Genomic DNA, 16,943 nt, shown 5'->3' with positions numbered 1-16,943 from the left:
GAATCGCCAAGCCATACTGCAGAAGCCTCAGTACTCGCGCATACAATTAAGGGAACGAACCCATTCCCATACTAGTTCGAATCTCAAGGCAACATCTATCACTCATCGCCGCTGTACACGTCGCATTGGCGAGCACGCTCGAACGAAATAACCGAGGAATAGCGAGGGAGGGGGGCCCAACAAATGCCTACGGGACACTGAAGCACGAGTATCGCAGATATTTCAAAGATTACGTTATTACGAGACATTTAATACAGTTAACCTCTCAACCTGCAGCAATGCCAAGGGGATACAAAAGCAAACAACTTGAAAACAATTAAACAAGTAACAAACAGATCGCAACTCGTAATACGGTAAGAATACAGACGGCACCTTACTGTAATACAATGAACTAACCGAACCAACAAAAAAAATAAACAAAAACTAAGTGCAAACGTAATTAAACACTATGCATTTGACCAAAGAAAAAAACCGCACCGGTAGCTCGACTCGAGTTGCCAAGCAATAGAATGCTGCGTAGACGGACCTCTTTCCGATCGACGCTGAGGACAGTCATACAAATATTGATATGGTGACCATGAGCGTTCTTGCAGATATAATGGACCGAAAGAATCCACAAATACGGGAATTTTAATGACAGAAAATATAAAAAGCGAGAAATATTTTAATAGTTTAAGATGCACAAAGACAGCCATAGACAATATGGGTTAAAATAAATATTGCAGCGTCAAATACAAGTATAAAATTAAATACATGGAAAAAAGTGCAAGCAGAATGAAGGTTGCAAAACACTGATAACAAAATCGAATACAAGGGATGGTCAGAGTCCGAGAAACCTGAGCCGATCACAATGTTATAGAAAGAAACATATAAGAAGGCCTGAGTCAGTGAACCAGAGCCAAAATAAATGTAGAGCCAAAAGCCAGAGTCAAAGGACCATAGCTAGAGCCAAAATTATAGGGGGGTCTCACATATTTTCTAAATCGGATCGTGTAAGCTATACTATGATTTGAAACTCCGGAGTAAACAATGCCGAAGTATCGAGATGGGAACACAAGAATGAATGAGCAAGGGGAAGTCTGACCCCTGGAGTGAAAAGGGTGAGTGATACACAAGGAAACAGACGCCAGGATGTATGATAAATGAATGAAGTACGAACGAGTGTTTAAAATTTCAGATAGGACGAAGAGGTTGACAAACGAGGACAAACCAAGTAAGGGCGAAAAGGGTGAAGAACAGGAAAACGAGACAAAGACGAAGGGAATAATCATTAGGAGATCTTAGCGGTGAAAACAAAGGAAAAAGTTTCATAATTAAAGAGAAGTGTTGATGGACACTATAACATATAGGTGATGAAAGCGTCGCGAAAAACGTGAAAGTGGGAATAGAAAATTTTTATGAAACAATTTTTAAAGAGACGTGTAGAGAACACGCTCAGAGGATTACATTTTACCAAAGAGGCGTAGCATGAATCCGTCCAAGGTACTGATTAAAACATAAATACATAATGAAAGGCAGATGAATAGTAATGGCGAGTAAAACGCCCAGAAGGGAAATATTTTTACGGAAAACGGCAAACATGCCGAAGTCTGAAAACTATTAATAAATTGCAGTCGAGACAGACACTGCAGAAGAATTTTATGGTAATTTCACAAGAATCGCAAATCAGCCAAAGGGCGTTATATTTTTTTTCTATCTTTCTAAATGTTAATAGGAGAATTTCGATTTGGTTTCACAAGTTGCGCACCAGTCCACCTTGGCTATTGTAATTTTCAGGTACTCTCTAGGATGGATGTAGTTGATTATGGTAAGTAAGATTTCAGTATACTTTTCTTTCACAACCGCATGGTTACAAATACCATGTATCTTTTCGGGAATTTAAGTCTTTATTTACAGGTACCCTCCTGGGTCAACCTCAATTGGATAGGGGGAGATGTCGAAGCAACATACACAATAGCCACAATAGACAGGAAGGAAGACAATCAAGTATTCCCACACAAAAATACTTACCTCGCTTCGACAAATGTTGTCGGAACACCATTTTTGAAAAAAAATTTAAAGAAAAAAATATTTTATTATAAAAAAAAAATTATTATGAAAAAAAAATAAAACACAATAAAAAAAGACACAACTCGAGGAACACACAAAAAAATATATTATCCATCTCGAACCTAAAACAATATTACAAAAAAAATACTAAAAACCGAGCACAACAGGCAAAAGAACTCGAAATTATTAAAACGAGCAAAGTAGCAAAAGATCTCGAACAAAAAAAACACATCTGGGGAAAAAGAGGGAATTGGGGAAACATACTAACCACTAACACTCTTTTTCTTTTGCAAAGAATCACCGACAAAAAAAAATAGAAGATTAGGAAGATTGCCAATCGAGTCGGTTTTCACTTTAAAATAAACTATAAACAAAAGTAATTTCACATATGACAAATTTTAAAGATTAAAGCAAATGATTGAAAACAAACATAAATTGAAATAATTAAATAGATATAGTAAATTACAGGTTGAGAATGAAGATAACACAAAAAAAAGAATTTAGTTTGTTCATATTTTTAATACAATAATAATCTATAGCAGCCAAATTATCAAAACCGTACAACAAATAAGCAAATAACGTATATTGACAAAAATAATAATAACTATTAAACATAGGAGATTTTGTATAAAGTGGAAGCAGAAGTCCAGAGAAGTGTGTGCCCTGTGGAGAAGGTAGTCACGAGCACTACCCACCGCGTTCGACAAGGATGGATTAAGGTAGCTTTGTTAGACTACCCAACGCGTTCGATAAGGATGGAACCAGTCGAAGGTGGTGACGGGAACGATTGAGGGGCGCCACAGAAAACAACAAGAACAAGAAACGGAAAGCCAAACCGGCATGGAATGAGTATACGCTACTGGAAGTAAGAAGAAGACGTAGGGAGTGAAGTCGGTACAGCCAATACCCGGCTCACTCCAAAACACGAGCAAAAAGGCCACAGCCGGGACATTACAACCCGACTACGGTCATATAATTAACTACAAAGTACTTCGGTCGGAACATTACACTCTGACCGATGATACAAGAACAAGAAGTAGGCCGCACAGTCAAGACGCTACAATTCGACTGATGTCGGACCAATACATATACATTGCCGCAGTCGGAACTACCAAAACCGATTTTGCACTGAAAGAAAGCCCATCGTCATGTTAGACACTGGCAGTCGGACAATCCTAAGTAATAACAAAAGGAAGGCACAACAAGAAACGTCGAACTCTGATTGATGCGAAGGTTCACAAACGTAAATGAAATTAATCGAAAAAGCCAGGTGGCAGGACAGCAGAAATCAATACGCAAGGAAGGCGGAAAACAGTAAACCACAAGGAAGATGTCGAGACAAGAGAAGGTGCCTCGAAATCGAACTCCCGAGAACCACTATCGACCAACACGAAAGGGGAAGCAGCAAGACAGCTCACTGGAGAGGACACTGGTGAAAACACAGGTGAAAGCATTGGACGAGCCGCAAGAGGGACAGCAGGGGTGCACACTAGGACCATCGTAAAGTTAGGATGTTAAGAAAATGTCAAATAATGATAGAAAATTGTAAATATTTGGTTTTGACAAAAGTAATAACAAATATGATTTTTGTAATGGCAATCTTAGGAGTTAGGACACAAAAGACTTTTGACACAAATTTTTCTAATGACCCGCGCAATCGTCTTGATGATGCGTCTCTCCGAGGCAACATCAAGCTCAGTAAGTAAGGGGGCATGCAGCGCCCATAGTTTTCGGCCAGCATCAACCCTGGAAAATTTCTCCAAGTGGTGCACCATGGAAGCTAATTTCATGGGTTACATCACCAGCTACAGCCTTAAGCTAAGCTGATATTTTGATGCACTCGCGCTTTCCAAGCCATATGCTTACGGAAAACGAATACACACTTTGTTTAATTAAACACAGTTTGTTGCTGCTAGCCACAGACGGCGACACTTTTGTAGAAAGTAAAGGCTTCCGAGTATGAGTCATAGTGAACTACTGATTCATCCACCGGGTCTTTACTCTCGCGAGCGTGGAAAGAATGTTTTGTTTAGGTCTGAGACTCTCTCAGAGAGAAGTCTACACAGACGAAATGATAAAAGTCTTTTGCGTCAGATTGGAAGAGGCAGTCGTAATAAGTCAGTTAGTGTTCGCGCGTAGCAGGCGCGTGCGTGCGGAAGTCAGCCAGTCGCAGGTCACATTACCGTAAAGCAAATATAGTGATCACGGTATTCATAATTCGGAATTGAAGAATATTGTAACAAGTGGGCATTTAAAGTAAACTGTGGAAAATTAAAACTATTCATACTATTCGAGGTGATTATAATAAAACTGTGTTGAAAAAGGTAACTCTGAAGATTTATTCCTTCACACACACACACACATACAGACTTTTTCCGATCTCGACGAACTGAATCGAATGGGATATGACACTCGGCCCTCCGGGCCGGGATTAGGTTGACGTTTTTCAGAGTGATTGCATAACCTTTCTATATGAGAAAGGCAAAAATGTGCCAAAATCCAAAAGAAGTGAACCGTCGTCAAATTTGTTTTCCAGTTTGCATCAAATCTACATACCTTGAATACATTTAGCATCAAAAATAAAAATTCTATTTTTAATTTTTCCTATAGTTTATATGAGAAATTTCTGTGTGGCCGCACTCTGAAACCCGTAATTCCGGAACCAGAATTCCAATCGATCCAAAATTCAATAGCAGCCGATGGGAAGGTTGCACCTTTCATTTGTCAGTTAGGTTCAATCACTCGGAGCCGCTGGTTGTCATCAACACAAGCTCCGCGTTTAGAAACCAAAACTTTTGCTCGGTCTCAGCCACATCCCGAAGTTCGGCTTCAGCCACCAGGGTAATATAGTACCCTTCTTTCGTTCTGCCCGTTTCCGCGAGTGTTAGATCCAGTGTGTCGTCGTCAGTGCAAAGACTACTTGATTTTTTTTTAGCATAAACAAAATCGTTTCTTTTCGTCACTACCGATACCAGGAGCTCAGACGCCGAAGGAGTTGGGCGCCAACGCGCCTCCACCAAAACAACAATTTTCGAACTCTGAACAACCGTCCGTCTCCTCTACGCGCATCGGAGAGTAAAAACAACCGTCCGTCTCCACTACGCGCATCGGTGACGGGGTAGTGTAGTATTTTGCGTTGTTTTCCCAAAGTGTCCACCCTACGAGGCACAGACACCCTCCAACCCAATGGGGGATCCCCCCCTTCCCCCTGAACAGGGGAACAACGCCCCTCCTTTAAGCCGCACGTTGCCTGAGTACCTAAATTCTGGTGACATAATCAATAAACAGACTCTGCTTTTGAGAGCTATATCATCGGACGGTGAGTCCGACGCCCGACTGACTACAAACCCGTTCACGATTTTGAAATCGGTACAGGGCGTGCTAGGATGCGATCCGACAAAAGTAGTTTCGGCCACGAAGGAGGGCAGAGGAGCTCGGTATGTCCTAAGAACGACCTCGAAAAAGGCATATTACGCCCTGCTGAGCATGAAAAAGTTAATCGACGGTCAAGAAGTTGAGGTGGTCTCTCACCCCACGCTCAACATCACTCATGGTGTGATCTACGACATCGACACCAAAGACATGGCCAATGACGACCTTCTAACGGAGCTAAAAGGTCAAGGAGTTGTATCGGTTCGTAGGATCACCAAGTTATACGACGGGGTTTTAAGCAGTACCCCCCTAGCGGTGATATCATTCAACGGTTCATTTCTTCCCGAGTACATATATCTCGGCCTAGTACGCACTAGTGTCCGGCCCTACTACCCTTCCCCCATGTTATGCAACCGTTGTGGTAAATACGGGCACGGTACTAGGGTGTGCCCCAACGAGGAAACTTGTTTAAACTGCAGTCAGAAACACTCATCCGACCGAAACAACCCATGTAAGAACGTCTCGAAGTGCATAAATTGTGACGGCGAGCACACAACTAATTCAAAAACGTGCCCCAAATATATGGAGGAAGAGGCCATCGTTAAATTAAAAGTCTCCAAGAATATTTCGTTCCCTGAAGCAAAAGAGCTAATCGCCCAAACTCGCAGAGGACCCAGCTACGCCGAACAGGCTCGAAGCAGCACGGACCCGAAAGGAGACGAGAAAGACCGCACTATCGCCAAACTAAAGCAGGAAATAACAAAACTGAAGGCAGAAAACGACCGGGACGTCGAGATTCTACGTCTGAAAAACCACCTGACGGACGCTTTCCGCCAACTCAAAATTGCCAAACAACAGCTACATGAGATAACGAGCAAAACCAACCAACACACTGGAGCAAAGGGAGAGCAGGAAAACGCCAACAGAGCCAGTACGAGCACCGTGATTCAGCGAGACTCCAGACTACGTGAGGTAACGAACGGAACGAGCAGACCTAACCAACACACTGGAGCAAAGAGAGATCAGGAAAACGCCAGCAAAGCCAGTGCGAGCAGCGCGACTCAGCGAGACCCCAGACTACGTGACGAACGCAAGCAGCAAAAAAATCGCAATCGAGCAGGTGATGGGGAAAAATCTAGAAGCCCGATAAAAAGCACCACAGACCCAACTCCACCCAAAACACAAAGTATAACCCGATCGAGCTCCCGCAACAACAGCCCTTCATCAGTCGGAACTTGGAACATCTCGGACACCGAAGCACCACCAAACCCCGTGCCCCAAGTGTCCCTCGATATTTCCATATAACTGAACTAACAACAGGATGTTAATTGGGATGACAACAAATAACATAACATTCAACCGTATAAAACAAAGCCTACCTGTGTCGACCCCGACCGGGGAAGTTCCGGACACGTCCGATGCACCCCCGGCGGCTGTCGACACAGGACCATTGGAAACCCCACAGGGAAATATCATTAATACCCCAATTAGCATTCTTCTTACCGATTCACAATCACTCACCACAGACCAATCAGACCGGAAACCAGAAAATCCACCAACACAACAACACCAAACGACAGGAACCACGACCGCCTCCATCGACACCTGGAACGGGAAGAGGAAGTAATCAGTTCAAAAATAGCGAGAACCGGTTCCAATCTCCCGATTCCCCCGCACCTGGCGGGCCACCGGGAAGAATTCTCAGCCGGGACGACTACAGGCACCAACAACATCGAGTTCGACGAGACCTTAGTCCAGTTCCTGGTTGCTCTTGGCACCCGGTACTATTCAAACCATCCAACAAGAGTACCACACCAACCAATCCAGACCTCAGTACATCTGTCATCACCACCAACCACGACACCCACTTCCCCGTGCCGGCCCTGACCGGGGCAGTTCCGCTTAGTAGCGATGCACCCCCGGCGGCTGCTGGTACGGGAGGCCCGGGCATCACCCGGGTAAGTTCCAATACAATTAACCCCAATCGAAATCCACCTGCCGGCAAACTTTCGCTCACAGGTACAGCCAGCGAAAATGTTTATAGCATGGAAGCACCCAGCAAACAAACTACCACCCAACAGCAGCAGCAAACTAATCGTTACCAAGATGAAAGTATCAACTCCCCCACCGAAGATGACACCAGCTCGAATAAAAATCTGACCGGCGTCAAAACGAGCGCCCGCTTCCCCGTGCCAGCCCTGACCGGGGACGTTCCACCTTTTAGCGATGTCCCCCCGGCGGCTGCTGGTGCGGGAGACCCGGCCTCTCCCCGGGTAAGCTCGTCGTATGGTACACTAAGTCCGGAACCATCTGCTGCTCGTATATCTTCCACAGACATTCACGACAACGCCGTCGGAGGTTATGGGTTCCTCCACTCTTCTGCTACGACGATAAAAGCAACAACACTGGCCATCCAGTGGAACACAAATGGTCTGCGAGCGTGCCTGGGTGACCTGCAAAGGATCATTGCACAGACGCAGCCCATCTGCTTGGCGCTGCAGGAGACGCACATCCGGGATCAGACGAACCCAGAATCATGGTTCGGACACCAGTATTCGTGGAACGTCGCCAGTGGAGAGAACCTCTGCCAGACAGTAGGTCTGGCCATCCGGGTCGATGTGCCATCCCAACCGATATCTCTGGATACCGAACTGATAGCCGTCGCCAGGAGGATCGAATACCCAGTTCAGTGCACTGTTATATCCCTGTATATCCCCGGCAGTACTCGGAATGTGGGCAACAAACTTCAGCGGCTCATTGAGCAAGTTGAGATGCCATTCATCATCATGGGAGATGTGAACGGGCACCACACCATGTGGGGCTCACGTACTTGCAACAGGAGAGGAAACGACATCGCCAAAGTAGTCGAAAACAACGACGCCGTGGTTCTCAATGATGGCAGTTCGACTTTTCTCCGTGGGCAGACGGAATCCGCCATCGACGTCTCTATCTGCTCGGGAGCGCTAGCAGGATCATGTGGGTGGACTGTCCTTGCCGAACCATGTAACAGCGATCACTTCCCAATCCAGGTTGTATACAATCAGACGCCACCTTCAACAACCCGCCGAAAACGGTGTGTTGGTTTTCCAAATCAGTAATACACCGGCTATTCGTTCGAAGTTTGCGGTATATTTAAAATTTGTTTAGTAACGCCTAATTTTTTAACCCGATTCTGAGCTGCTTGCTGCTCCAGGATTTGCCTACGGTTCTATCTGGTGCCAGAACGCTGATACTGATTTGAGGTTAGGATATCGAAACTTAACGTGGTTCTCCTTTTCTAGGCTAAGCTAGTTTAAGTTCACAGTGCCCAATTTATATTTTAGCTCTAAGTAATTTTAAGTAAATTTAGTTTAATAACAACGATATATATATGCTTTTAATAAATCTCCGATAACTGATTACTCATGTCTGTCATTGCCCTGTCTTTATTCTGTCATCTATCCACGTCACTTTTTTCGCGGTAGGGATAGTCTATTCAGGGGTGCGCTAGAGCCCAGGGGTTCGCTAACACTCCCCCCAAGTATGCCGAATCTATTCAGAGCGGCCTACTCCGCAACGCACCCTACGTCAAGAACTGCCAATTTAACAGCTGGTCGTTCATAAATACCTCGTTCCGTTTGTATCGTAGCTCTTCGAACCTGCCCATCCTTGTTGACTGTATTAATGACTCGTCCTTTGGGCCAGCAGTTCCTGGGATGATCAGGATCCACGATCAGAACAATGTCGCCTATTTCAATTGGTTTTACTTTATCAAACCATTTGGAGCGCCGCGTTATTTCGGGTAAGTAGTCACGAAGCCATCTCTTCCAGAATTGATTAGCAATGACCTGCGATGTTTGCCACCCACGTCGTAATGAAATCGAACTAACGTTCAAGATTGTCAACGGTTTAGATCCATCTGAGGATCCTAACAGGAAGTGGTTAGGTGTAAGTGCTGGTGCTGATTCGTTATCCACAGGTACGTGCGTCAGAGGGCGCGAATTCAGAACACCTTCGATTTCCAGGAGTGCATTCCGTAATTCTTCATCAGTTGGGCGTCTGGCCTTCATTATCTCCGATAGGTTTCGCTTTATCGATCGTATCAGCCGTTCCCAGCTCCCCCCCATATGGGGAGCCGCCGGTGGATTGAAGTGCCATGTAGTCTGTGGTGTTGTAAACTCTTTTGCCATGAGGGTTTGATCGATACCATGTATAAGCCGTTTTAATTCCCGATCACTACCAATGAAATTTGTTCTTCGATCGCTGTAGAATGCAGCAGGCATTCCACGTCGTACGGCAAAGTTTCTCAAAGCCATAATACAGGAGCTTGTGTTGAGAGAGCTAGCTATTTCCAGGTGTACTGCTCGGATAGTAAGACACGTTAGCAGGACACCCCACCTTTTTTCTACCCTTCGTCCCACTGTTACTTCCATCGGACCGAAATAGTCGACACCTGTATGTGTGAAGGGCCGATCGTACGTTGCTAATCTGCAAGGAGGTAGGTCCGCCATCGCTGGAGGTTGCGGGTTTGCATCACGTATCTTGCAACGTTGACAGCTCGATCGAATCTGGCCGTAGAGTCTTCTTAGTCGTGGAATACAGAACCGTTGCTTGACCTCGTTGATAACCGCTTCCTGATTCTGGTGATGATATTTTTCGTGGAAGTCAATTACAGCTAGTTTGGTTATATGATGATCCGATGGGAGAATAATTGGACTAATAGCCTCTGCATCCAGATAGGGACACGCCCCAGCTCTTCCTTTCATTCTTATTAGTCCACTGTGGTCCAAAACTGCATTCAATCCGTAAATTGAACTATTCCTAGGAATTTTTCTAATTTTTGCTTGTTCTTCCTTCTCTATTTTTAGTATAAACAATTCTGCTGGATACGCATCTTTCTGTGCTTGCCTGAAATGATACTCTTCCGCGCGCTTTATCTCATCGCCAGACAGGTAGCTAGAGGTTTTAGTCAACTGGTTGCGATGAACATTATTTATGAAGCGCAGCACGTAAGCTGTAACGCGAATTAAGCGTCTCCAGGACGAGAAGTCCTTCGCCAACAAGATCGGATCTTTGCCTTTGATGTGGGCATGAACAGTAACACGAAGCTCCTCCTCTGTAACTCTCAATTCAAGCGGCGTCACGACCCATTCTGTCTCCGGTAGGTGAAGAAACGTTGGTGCATTGAACCACCTACTATCAATTGTTAGACTCGGTTGCCGTTGCCATTTGGTTCCTTCGTCAGCAACATTTTGTTTTGTTGGAACCCACCGCCAGTCTTTGAGCTCCGTCAGTTCAAGAACTTCACTCACACGAGCCGCAACGAATTGACTGTATCTTCGATGATCCGCACGGAGCCAGGACAGTACGTTTCGAGAGTCACTCCAGAAAAATCGACGGGAGATCTTTATGGAAAGACTACCGGCAATAGAATCAGCTAGCCTTGCACCGATTACCGCTGCTTGTAGTTCTAACCTTGGAATCGTGAGATATTTTATAGGAGCGACACGTGTTTTTGAGCCGACCAATGAACATTCTATTCTGGCCCCTCTTTCAATTCGAAGGTAAACTACCGCAGACATTCCCAACTCGCTAGCATCTACAAAAGTATGTAGTTGGACATCTATTAAATCGCCTGCGATCGTGGTTGGTAAATAGCACCTTGGAATTTTCAAATTTTCTACTTGTGGAAGAAGTTTGAGCCATGTGCGCCACTTGTTGTTATGTGTTTCTTCTATTGCGTCGTCCCATCCTACAGATGACCGCCATATGTCTTGCAAAAGCACTTTCAGGAACATCAAATAATGTGAAATAAGTCCTATTGGATCGTAGATGGTCATGAGTGTCCGTAGTACTTCTCGTTTTGTAGGGTGACGTCTCCCATTGAGAATGTTTTCATCGAAACGGTGCCAATTGATCTTGAAGGTGAAGCAATCAGAAGCAGTGCACCACCACATTCCCAGAACCTTTTCCGTAGCTAAGTCCGAAGTTAAGTCTAAGCTCTTTTCTGTCCACTGATCTTCGTTCAAAGCAGCCAACACGCGGGGGGAATTTGACATCCAATTTCTGATTTCGAATCCCCCTTGCTTGTGAACGAAATAGACTTCCTGCGCCAGACGAACGGCCTCATCCTCTGTATCAACGCTGCATAACATGTCGTCGACGTATGTACTTTTGATGATTGCATTCACAGCTTCTGGATAGTCTTTAGCAAAGCGCTCCGCGTTGTGGTTTTTGACAAACTGTGCGCTACAGGGTGAGCAACACGCCCCAAACGTCATCACCTGCATAACAAAAACGCTTGGCTCCTTCTGCGTACAGTCGTCTCGCCATAGAAACCGTTGAAAGTTTTGGTCCTCCCGACGGATACGAATTTGGTGAAACATTTCACAAATATCGCCACATATGGCAAATCGACGTTCACGGAATTTGTAGAGAACAGATATCAAAGAAACCAGCAGATCAGGACCGGTGAGCAGTGCGGAATTCAGAGAGATACCATAACTGCATGCTGCCGCGTCCCAGACTATCCTCACCTTGCCTGGTTTGTTTGGATTCGTAACGGGAAACACAGGCAAATACCAAACATGCTCATGCACTCGGTTGATTTCTTCACTTTCCAATTTGCGTATATATCCTTTTGCGCGATAATCCGCAATCTTCTCGTTCAAGGCATGGGATAGTATTTCATCCCTTTCCATGCGTTTTTCCAAGCTTTTAAAGCGCTGCAATGCCATCGACTTGCTGTCTGGCAGTCGAATCGCACCTTGTCGCCAGAGTAGTCCAGTTTCGAAACGTTGCCCATTGATACGCGTGAGTTCATTTAAAAGGTTTAGGGCGTATTCATCATCTCTGGAACGGATATCTTTTACGGGTCTCGTGACACCTAAGCTGTCTAAGTTAAAGTATTCCTTCATTGTGCGATTAAGAGCGTCGTCATGATTGCCATCGCATGAGCATTCGTGATTGGTAAAGTGTGTCATGGTAACCGATTGTTCCGTCGACGATCCACCATAAACGATCCAACCCACGTTGGTTTTAATTGCAATGGGTTGAGATGGTTGCCCCTCGCGGCTTTTACGTACTAGCGACACACTGGCATGTTTCACACCAATCAGAATGCGTGGGCAGACATCACGATAAGATTGCACGGGTATACCTCGAAGATAAGGATGTAAATTCTGAAGACGTTCAACGTCTAGTGTTTGTCTGGGCAGCTGAAGTTCTTGGACAGTGCGCACATCGTCCATGAGATACCGTTTGCCATTCTGTCCGGAGATGAACAGGTCTACACTTTGTGATTCAGCTTCGTATCGCTCAGTGCCACCAGTCCATTTAAGGCATAATGGACGTGGAATACCTGCGAGCTCTAGTTCATTAGCAATCTCTTGGTCAATGAGTGTCAATTCTGATCCGTCATCGAGAAACGCGTAACATTCAACGCTCTTTTGTTTACCGTGCAGGACAACAGGCACATAACGGAAAAGACTTGAATTTGGTTGGGTTCGGTGGGTATTACATGATTGGGCTCCGTTTGGTGTATATGTAATTGGTGATTCCGCTTTAAGAACTTTGTGTAATAGCGGATGGTGTTTAAATATACATCCATCCCTACCACATGGTTGATAATTGCATCCCCCCTTGTGATTTTTTAGGCACTTTCGACATACCTTGAACTCACGTACAGCTGCCCATTTTTCATCGTACGATAAATTCTGGAATTTTTGGCATCTTTCTAGTGATTGACATTCTCCTCGGCAGATGGCGCAACTCGCGGTGTTCTCATTATCAAGTGCTCCAGTTGGTGCTTCCTGTTTCGGCGACTTCTCATATTGTAGGCTGGATCCCGCCAATTCAGAGTGCACGTTTAATGTGGCTTTTCCTTTGTGTGGCCCATATTGGTCGTGAAACTGCTGCTTGTCGGTATTCCCAACGACGAGACAGGCATCCTCAGCAAGCGTATAAACCCATTTACTGAAAGCGGCTAAATTCACCTTTCGAAGATTTCTACACTGCCTGGCCCAGTCTAATCTGATAGAAGGTGGAAGTTTGGCTACAAGTTCCTGCAGTAAGGATACGTCCCGCAAATATTCTTTATGCCCACATGCACCGATGGTCGCATACAGATTTTGCACAGCCAACGCGAAGTCGATAAGTTTGTCAATTGCATCTGGCTTCAAAGGCGGTATACAAAGAATTTTTTCCTTCAAGGCGTTGATGATTGAGTGTGGTTGACCAAACCGCAATTTAAGAGCTGCCATCGCTTTGTCCACAGTAGAAGGGTGAAGAAGAAAACTTCGAACCGATGTGAGCGCATTTCCCTTCAGACAGTTTCGAAGGCGGATCATATTTTCGTCGTCCCGAAAACCGCACATTGATGTAGTGTTCTCATAAGTTGAGAGAAACATTGGCCACTCCTCGGGATTTCCGGTAAAGATAGGAAGTTCCTTGGAAACGACCTGACGAGCTGCTAACTGATTTCGAGTCAAGATACAGGATGTTGGTTTGCACTTAGTAGCGGAATTGTGCTCTCGGCTCATTCGCTTGTTACCCTCGTCTTTGGGGGTGGACCGTTTCTTTGGACAAAAGCTACGTGCTAGTTCTAGATCCGCTTCATCCTGGTCGGATTCGTCCGTCGAGTCTCCAGATTCATCTTCTTCGCAAGAGCTTGTTTCTTCTGATTCGTCGAGTTCATTCGCTTCAGATGATTCGCTTTCATTTTGAGAGATGTTCATTTTTTCAGAAAACTCCTTACTCAGCCAGTCGTGAACCCGAGAATTGCAGTCCTCATGCACGCTTTTGCTTCCCCGCTCGCTCTGCAGCTCAGCCAGTTCCTCCATAACGCTCAGTTGTTCATCTAGAAGCTTTCTCTTCTCATCTAGTATAGTTTGTTCAGCCTCCAGCTTACGAAGCTTAAGTTCCAGCCGCGCTTTAACTGAATTGGAAACAGTAGATTTAACCGATCCAGCTTTCGAGTGATTTCCGACTTGTTCTTTCGCGCGAAGCTGGTACTCCGCATTTTTACCGTTGATTTTCACATCCGATTGCTCTTCGATCGATTTGCGTTTTCGAGGTTTACCTGGCTTCTTTGTTACTTCTTTGTTCCTATTTTTCCTGACCAGCTTCGGCTTTGTTCCTGTATACTTTTGTTTTCCTTTTATTAGCTTCATAGAACTGCATTTGATACAACACCAATCTTCGTATTGCACCAGCTGTGAGACTCCTACACACGTGAAATGGTGCCAATCATCACAGTTATCGCATTGAACCATTCTGCTGCTATCGGCTAATGTACATGTTTTGCAACTATGCCCACTGTAAATTTGCTTGGAGCCTTCGCCCATCGAAGCACGATCAGAGGCTACATCAAGATCCGTGATCATTCCCGTACCAGTTTTACCATCAGCGCTAGTCGCAGCATTTTGCTCAGACATCCTTCTTAGTTAAACAAATTTTAAAGTTGTTGGTTTTCCAAATCAGTAATACACCGGCTATTCGTTCGAAGTTTGCGGTATATTTAAAATTTGTTTAGTAACGCCTAATTTTTTAACCCGATTCTGAGCTGCTTGCTGCTCCAGGATTTGCCTACGGTTCTATCTGGTGCCAGAACGCTGATACTGATTTGAGGTTAGGATATCGAAACTTAACGTGGTTCTCCTTTTCTAGGCTAAGCTAGTTTAAGTTCACAGTGCCCAATTTATATTTTAGCTCTAAGTAATTTTAAGTAAATTTAGTTTAATAACAACGATATATATATGCTTTTAATAAATCTCCGATAACTGATTACTCATGTCTGTCATTGCCCTGTCTTTATTCTGTCATCTATCCACGTCACTTGTTTCGCGGTAGGGATAGTCTATTCAGGGGTGCGCTAGAGCCCAGGGGTTCGCTAACACGGTGGTTTTACGATCTGGCAGACTGGACCCGCTACGAGGAGACCGTTGACGATCTAATAGATCGGAAGGAGCCATACACCCCGGACGAACTCACCGACATCTTAAATCGGGCTGCCGTTTCCTGCATTCCCAGGACAAGTGGGAACCCTCTGCGACAGGCGGTGCACTGGTGGTGCCCAGAGGTCCGGATTGCTATACAAGCTCGTCGAACTGCATTACGGGCACTGAGGAAGACTACTGCGGACGACCCCCGCCGAAACCAGCGGGCGGATGATTTCAGAAAGGCCAGGAACGAGGCCAGGAAAGCCATAGAAGAGGCGAAAAACATCAGCTGGACCAGATTCTTGGAAGGTATTTCCCCAGATTCCTCGACATCAGAGCTCTGGCGAAGAGTCAACGCCCTAAGCGGAAAGCGGCGACACAGTGGCTACGCCATTACCGTTAACGGGTGCACGACGCTCGATCCCACGACTATCGGTAACGAGCTAGGCAGGCACTTCGCCTCCTTGTCTGCAGACGCCGCTCTCCCACCTGCGTTCCTACGCATCAAGCAAAGGGCTGAGAGTAACCCCGTCCGCTTTGAACCCGATTCAGGGCAAGTGTACAACCGGCCTTTCACCGGAAGTGAACTGCGTGCGGCATTGGAATCGGTACACGGTAAGTCTGCCGGACTGGACGATGTTGGCTATCCCCTACTGTAACATTCCCCGCCGATAGCCAAGCGGGCGATATTAGACAGCATTAACCGCATTTAGAGTGGTGAACCGATGCCCGCCTCATGGAAGGAAGCTCTAGTTATTCCTATCCCAAAGCGATGCCAGGGGAACAGAACGCCGGATGACTTCCGCCCAATCAGCCTGCTCCCCTGCCTTGCTAAGACAATGGAGCGAATGGTCAACAGACGACTCATGGACCTACTGGAGGAGCGTAAACTCCTGGATCAACGGCAGTTTGCGTTCCGACGTGGAGCAGGAACAGGTGCCTATCTCTCCAGCTTTGGAGAGGTGGTGCGTCAATCCGTAACTGATGGCCTGCACGCCGATATCGCCATACTCGACGTGGCGAAGGCTTATAATACCGTGTGGCGTCACGGAGTACTGCAACAACTGGCCAACTGGAGAATCACTGGAAACATGGGCCACTTCTTGAGCGACTACCTATCTAATCGCACTTTTCGGGTGGGAATCGGAGGTGCCCAATCCGACACCTTTCCGGAAGACAACGGGGTTCCCCAGGGATCAGTCATCGCCGTCACACTGTTCCTGGTATCCATGAACTCCTTATTCGCCAGCCTACCGGCGGGGATCTACGTGTTCGTGTACGCTGATGACATCGTGCTGGTCGCGACGGGAAGGACCACCATACGTACCCGCCGCAAACTTCAGCCGCCGTAAGTGCGGTGAGCCGATGGGCTACATCAGTCGGCTTTAACATGTCTCCCACGAAAAGCATGATTACGCACTGCTGCAACACAAACCATATCGCAACAGGGAGGCCGATCCAGCTGGACGGGGTGATTGTCCCCTACCGCAAAGAACCGAAGATTCCGCCGGCGTCGGCGGTAAAACATGATGATGAGTTATGTTCTACCATAGACCATGCGGTAGACTTGGGTGGAACGCCCAACTCCTACTATGCAGAAGGCAA

The 16,943-nt window shown here is 45.9% G+C and overlaps 2 protein-coding genes across 2 annotated transcripts; one reads left to right on the top strand and one right to left on the bottom strand.

The window, feature by feature from the left end:
- Window positions 1–8,966: 8,966 nt before the first annotated feature.
- LOC131687642 (uncharacterized) lies at window positions 8,967–14,834 on the bottom strand. The gene has a single exon (XM_058971728.1). The coding sequence runs from the start codon at window positions 14,832–14,834 to the stop codon at window positions 8,967–8,969; it is 5,868 nt and encodes a 1,955-aa protein (XP_058827711.1).
- Window positions 14,835–16,177: 1,343 nt separating this feature from the next.
- Window positions 16,178–16,690, top strand: LOC131687641 (uncharacterized). The gene has a single exon (XM_058971727.1). It carries the CDS (start codon window positions 16,178–16,180, stop codon window positions 16,688–16,690), a length of 513 nt encoding a protein of 170 aa, XP_058827710.1.
- Window positions 16,691–16,943: the final 253 nt, after the last annotated feature.

The sequence above is a fragment of the Topomyia yanbarensis genome, chromosome 3 (genome assembly GCF_030247195.1).
Source record: "Topomyia yanbarensis strain Yona2022 chromosome 3, ASM3024719v1, whole genome shotgun sequence".
NCBI classification, from domain to species: Eukaryota; Metazoa; Arthropoda; class Insecta; order Diptera; family Culicidae; genus Topomyia; species Topomyia yanbarensis.
Note: the sequence above shows the minus strand (reverse complement) of the source record. Positions and strands in the feature narration are given on the sequence as shown.

What these genes read in the sequence shown, in the direction of transcription:
- LOC131687642 (XM_058971728.1), bottom strand. Translation starts at nt 14,834, where the DNA reads ATGTCTGAGCAAAATGCTGCGACTAGCGCTGATGGTAAAACTGGTACG.
- LOC131687641 (XM_058971727.1), top strand. Translation starts at nt 16,178, where the DNA reads ATGGAGCGAATGGTCAACAGACGACTCATGGACCTACTGGAGGAGCGT.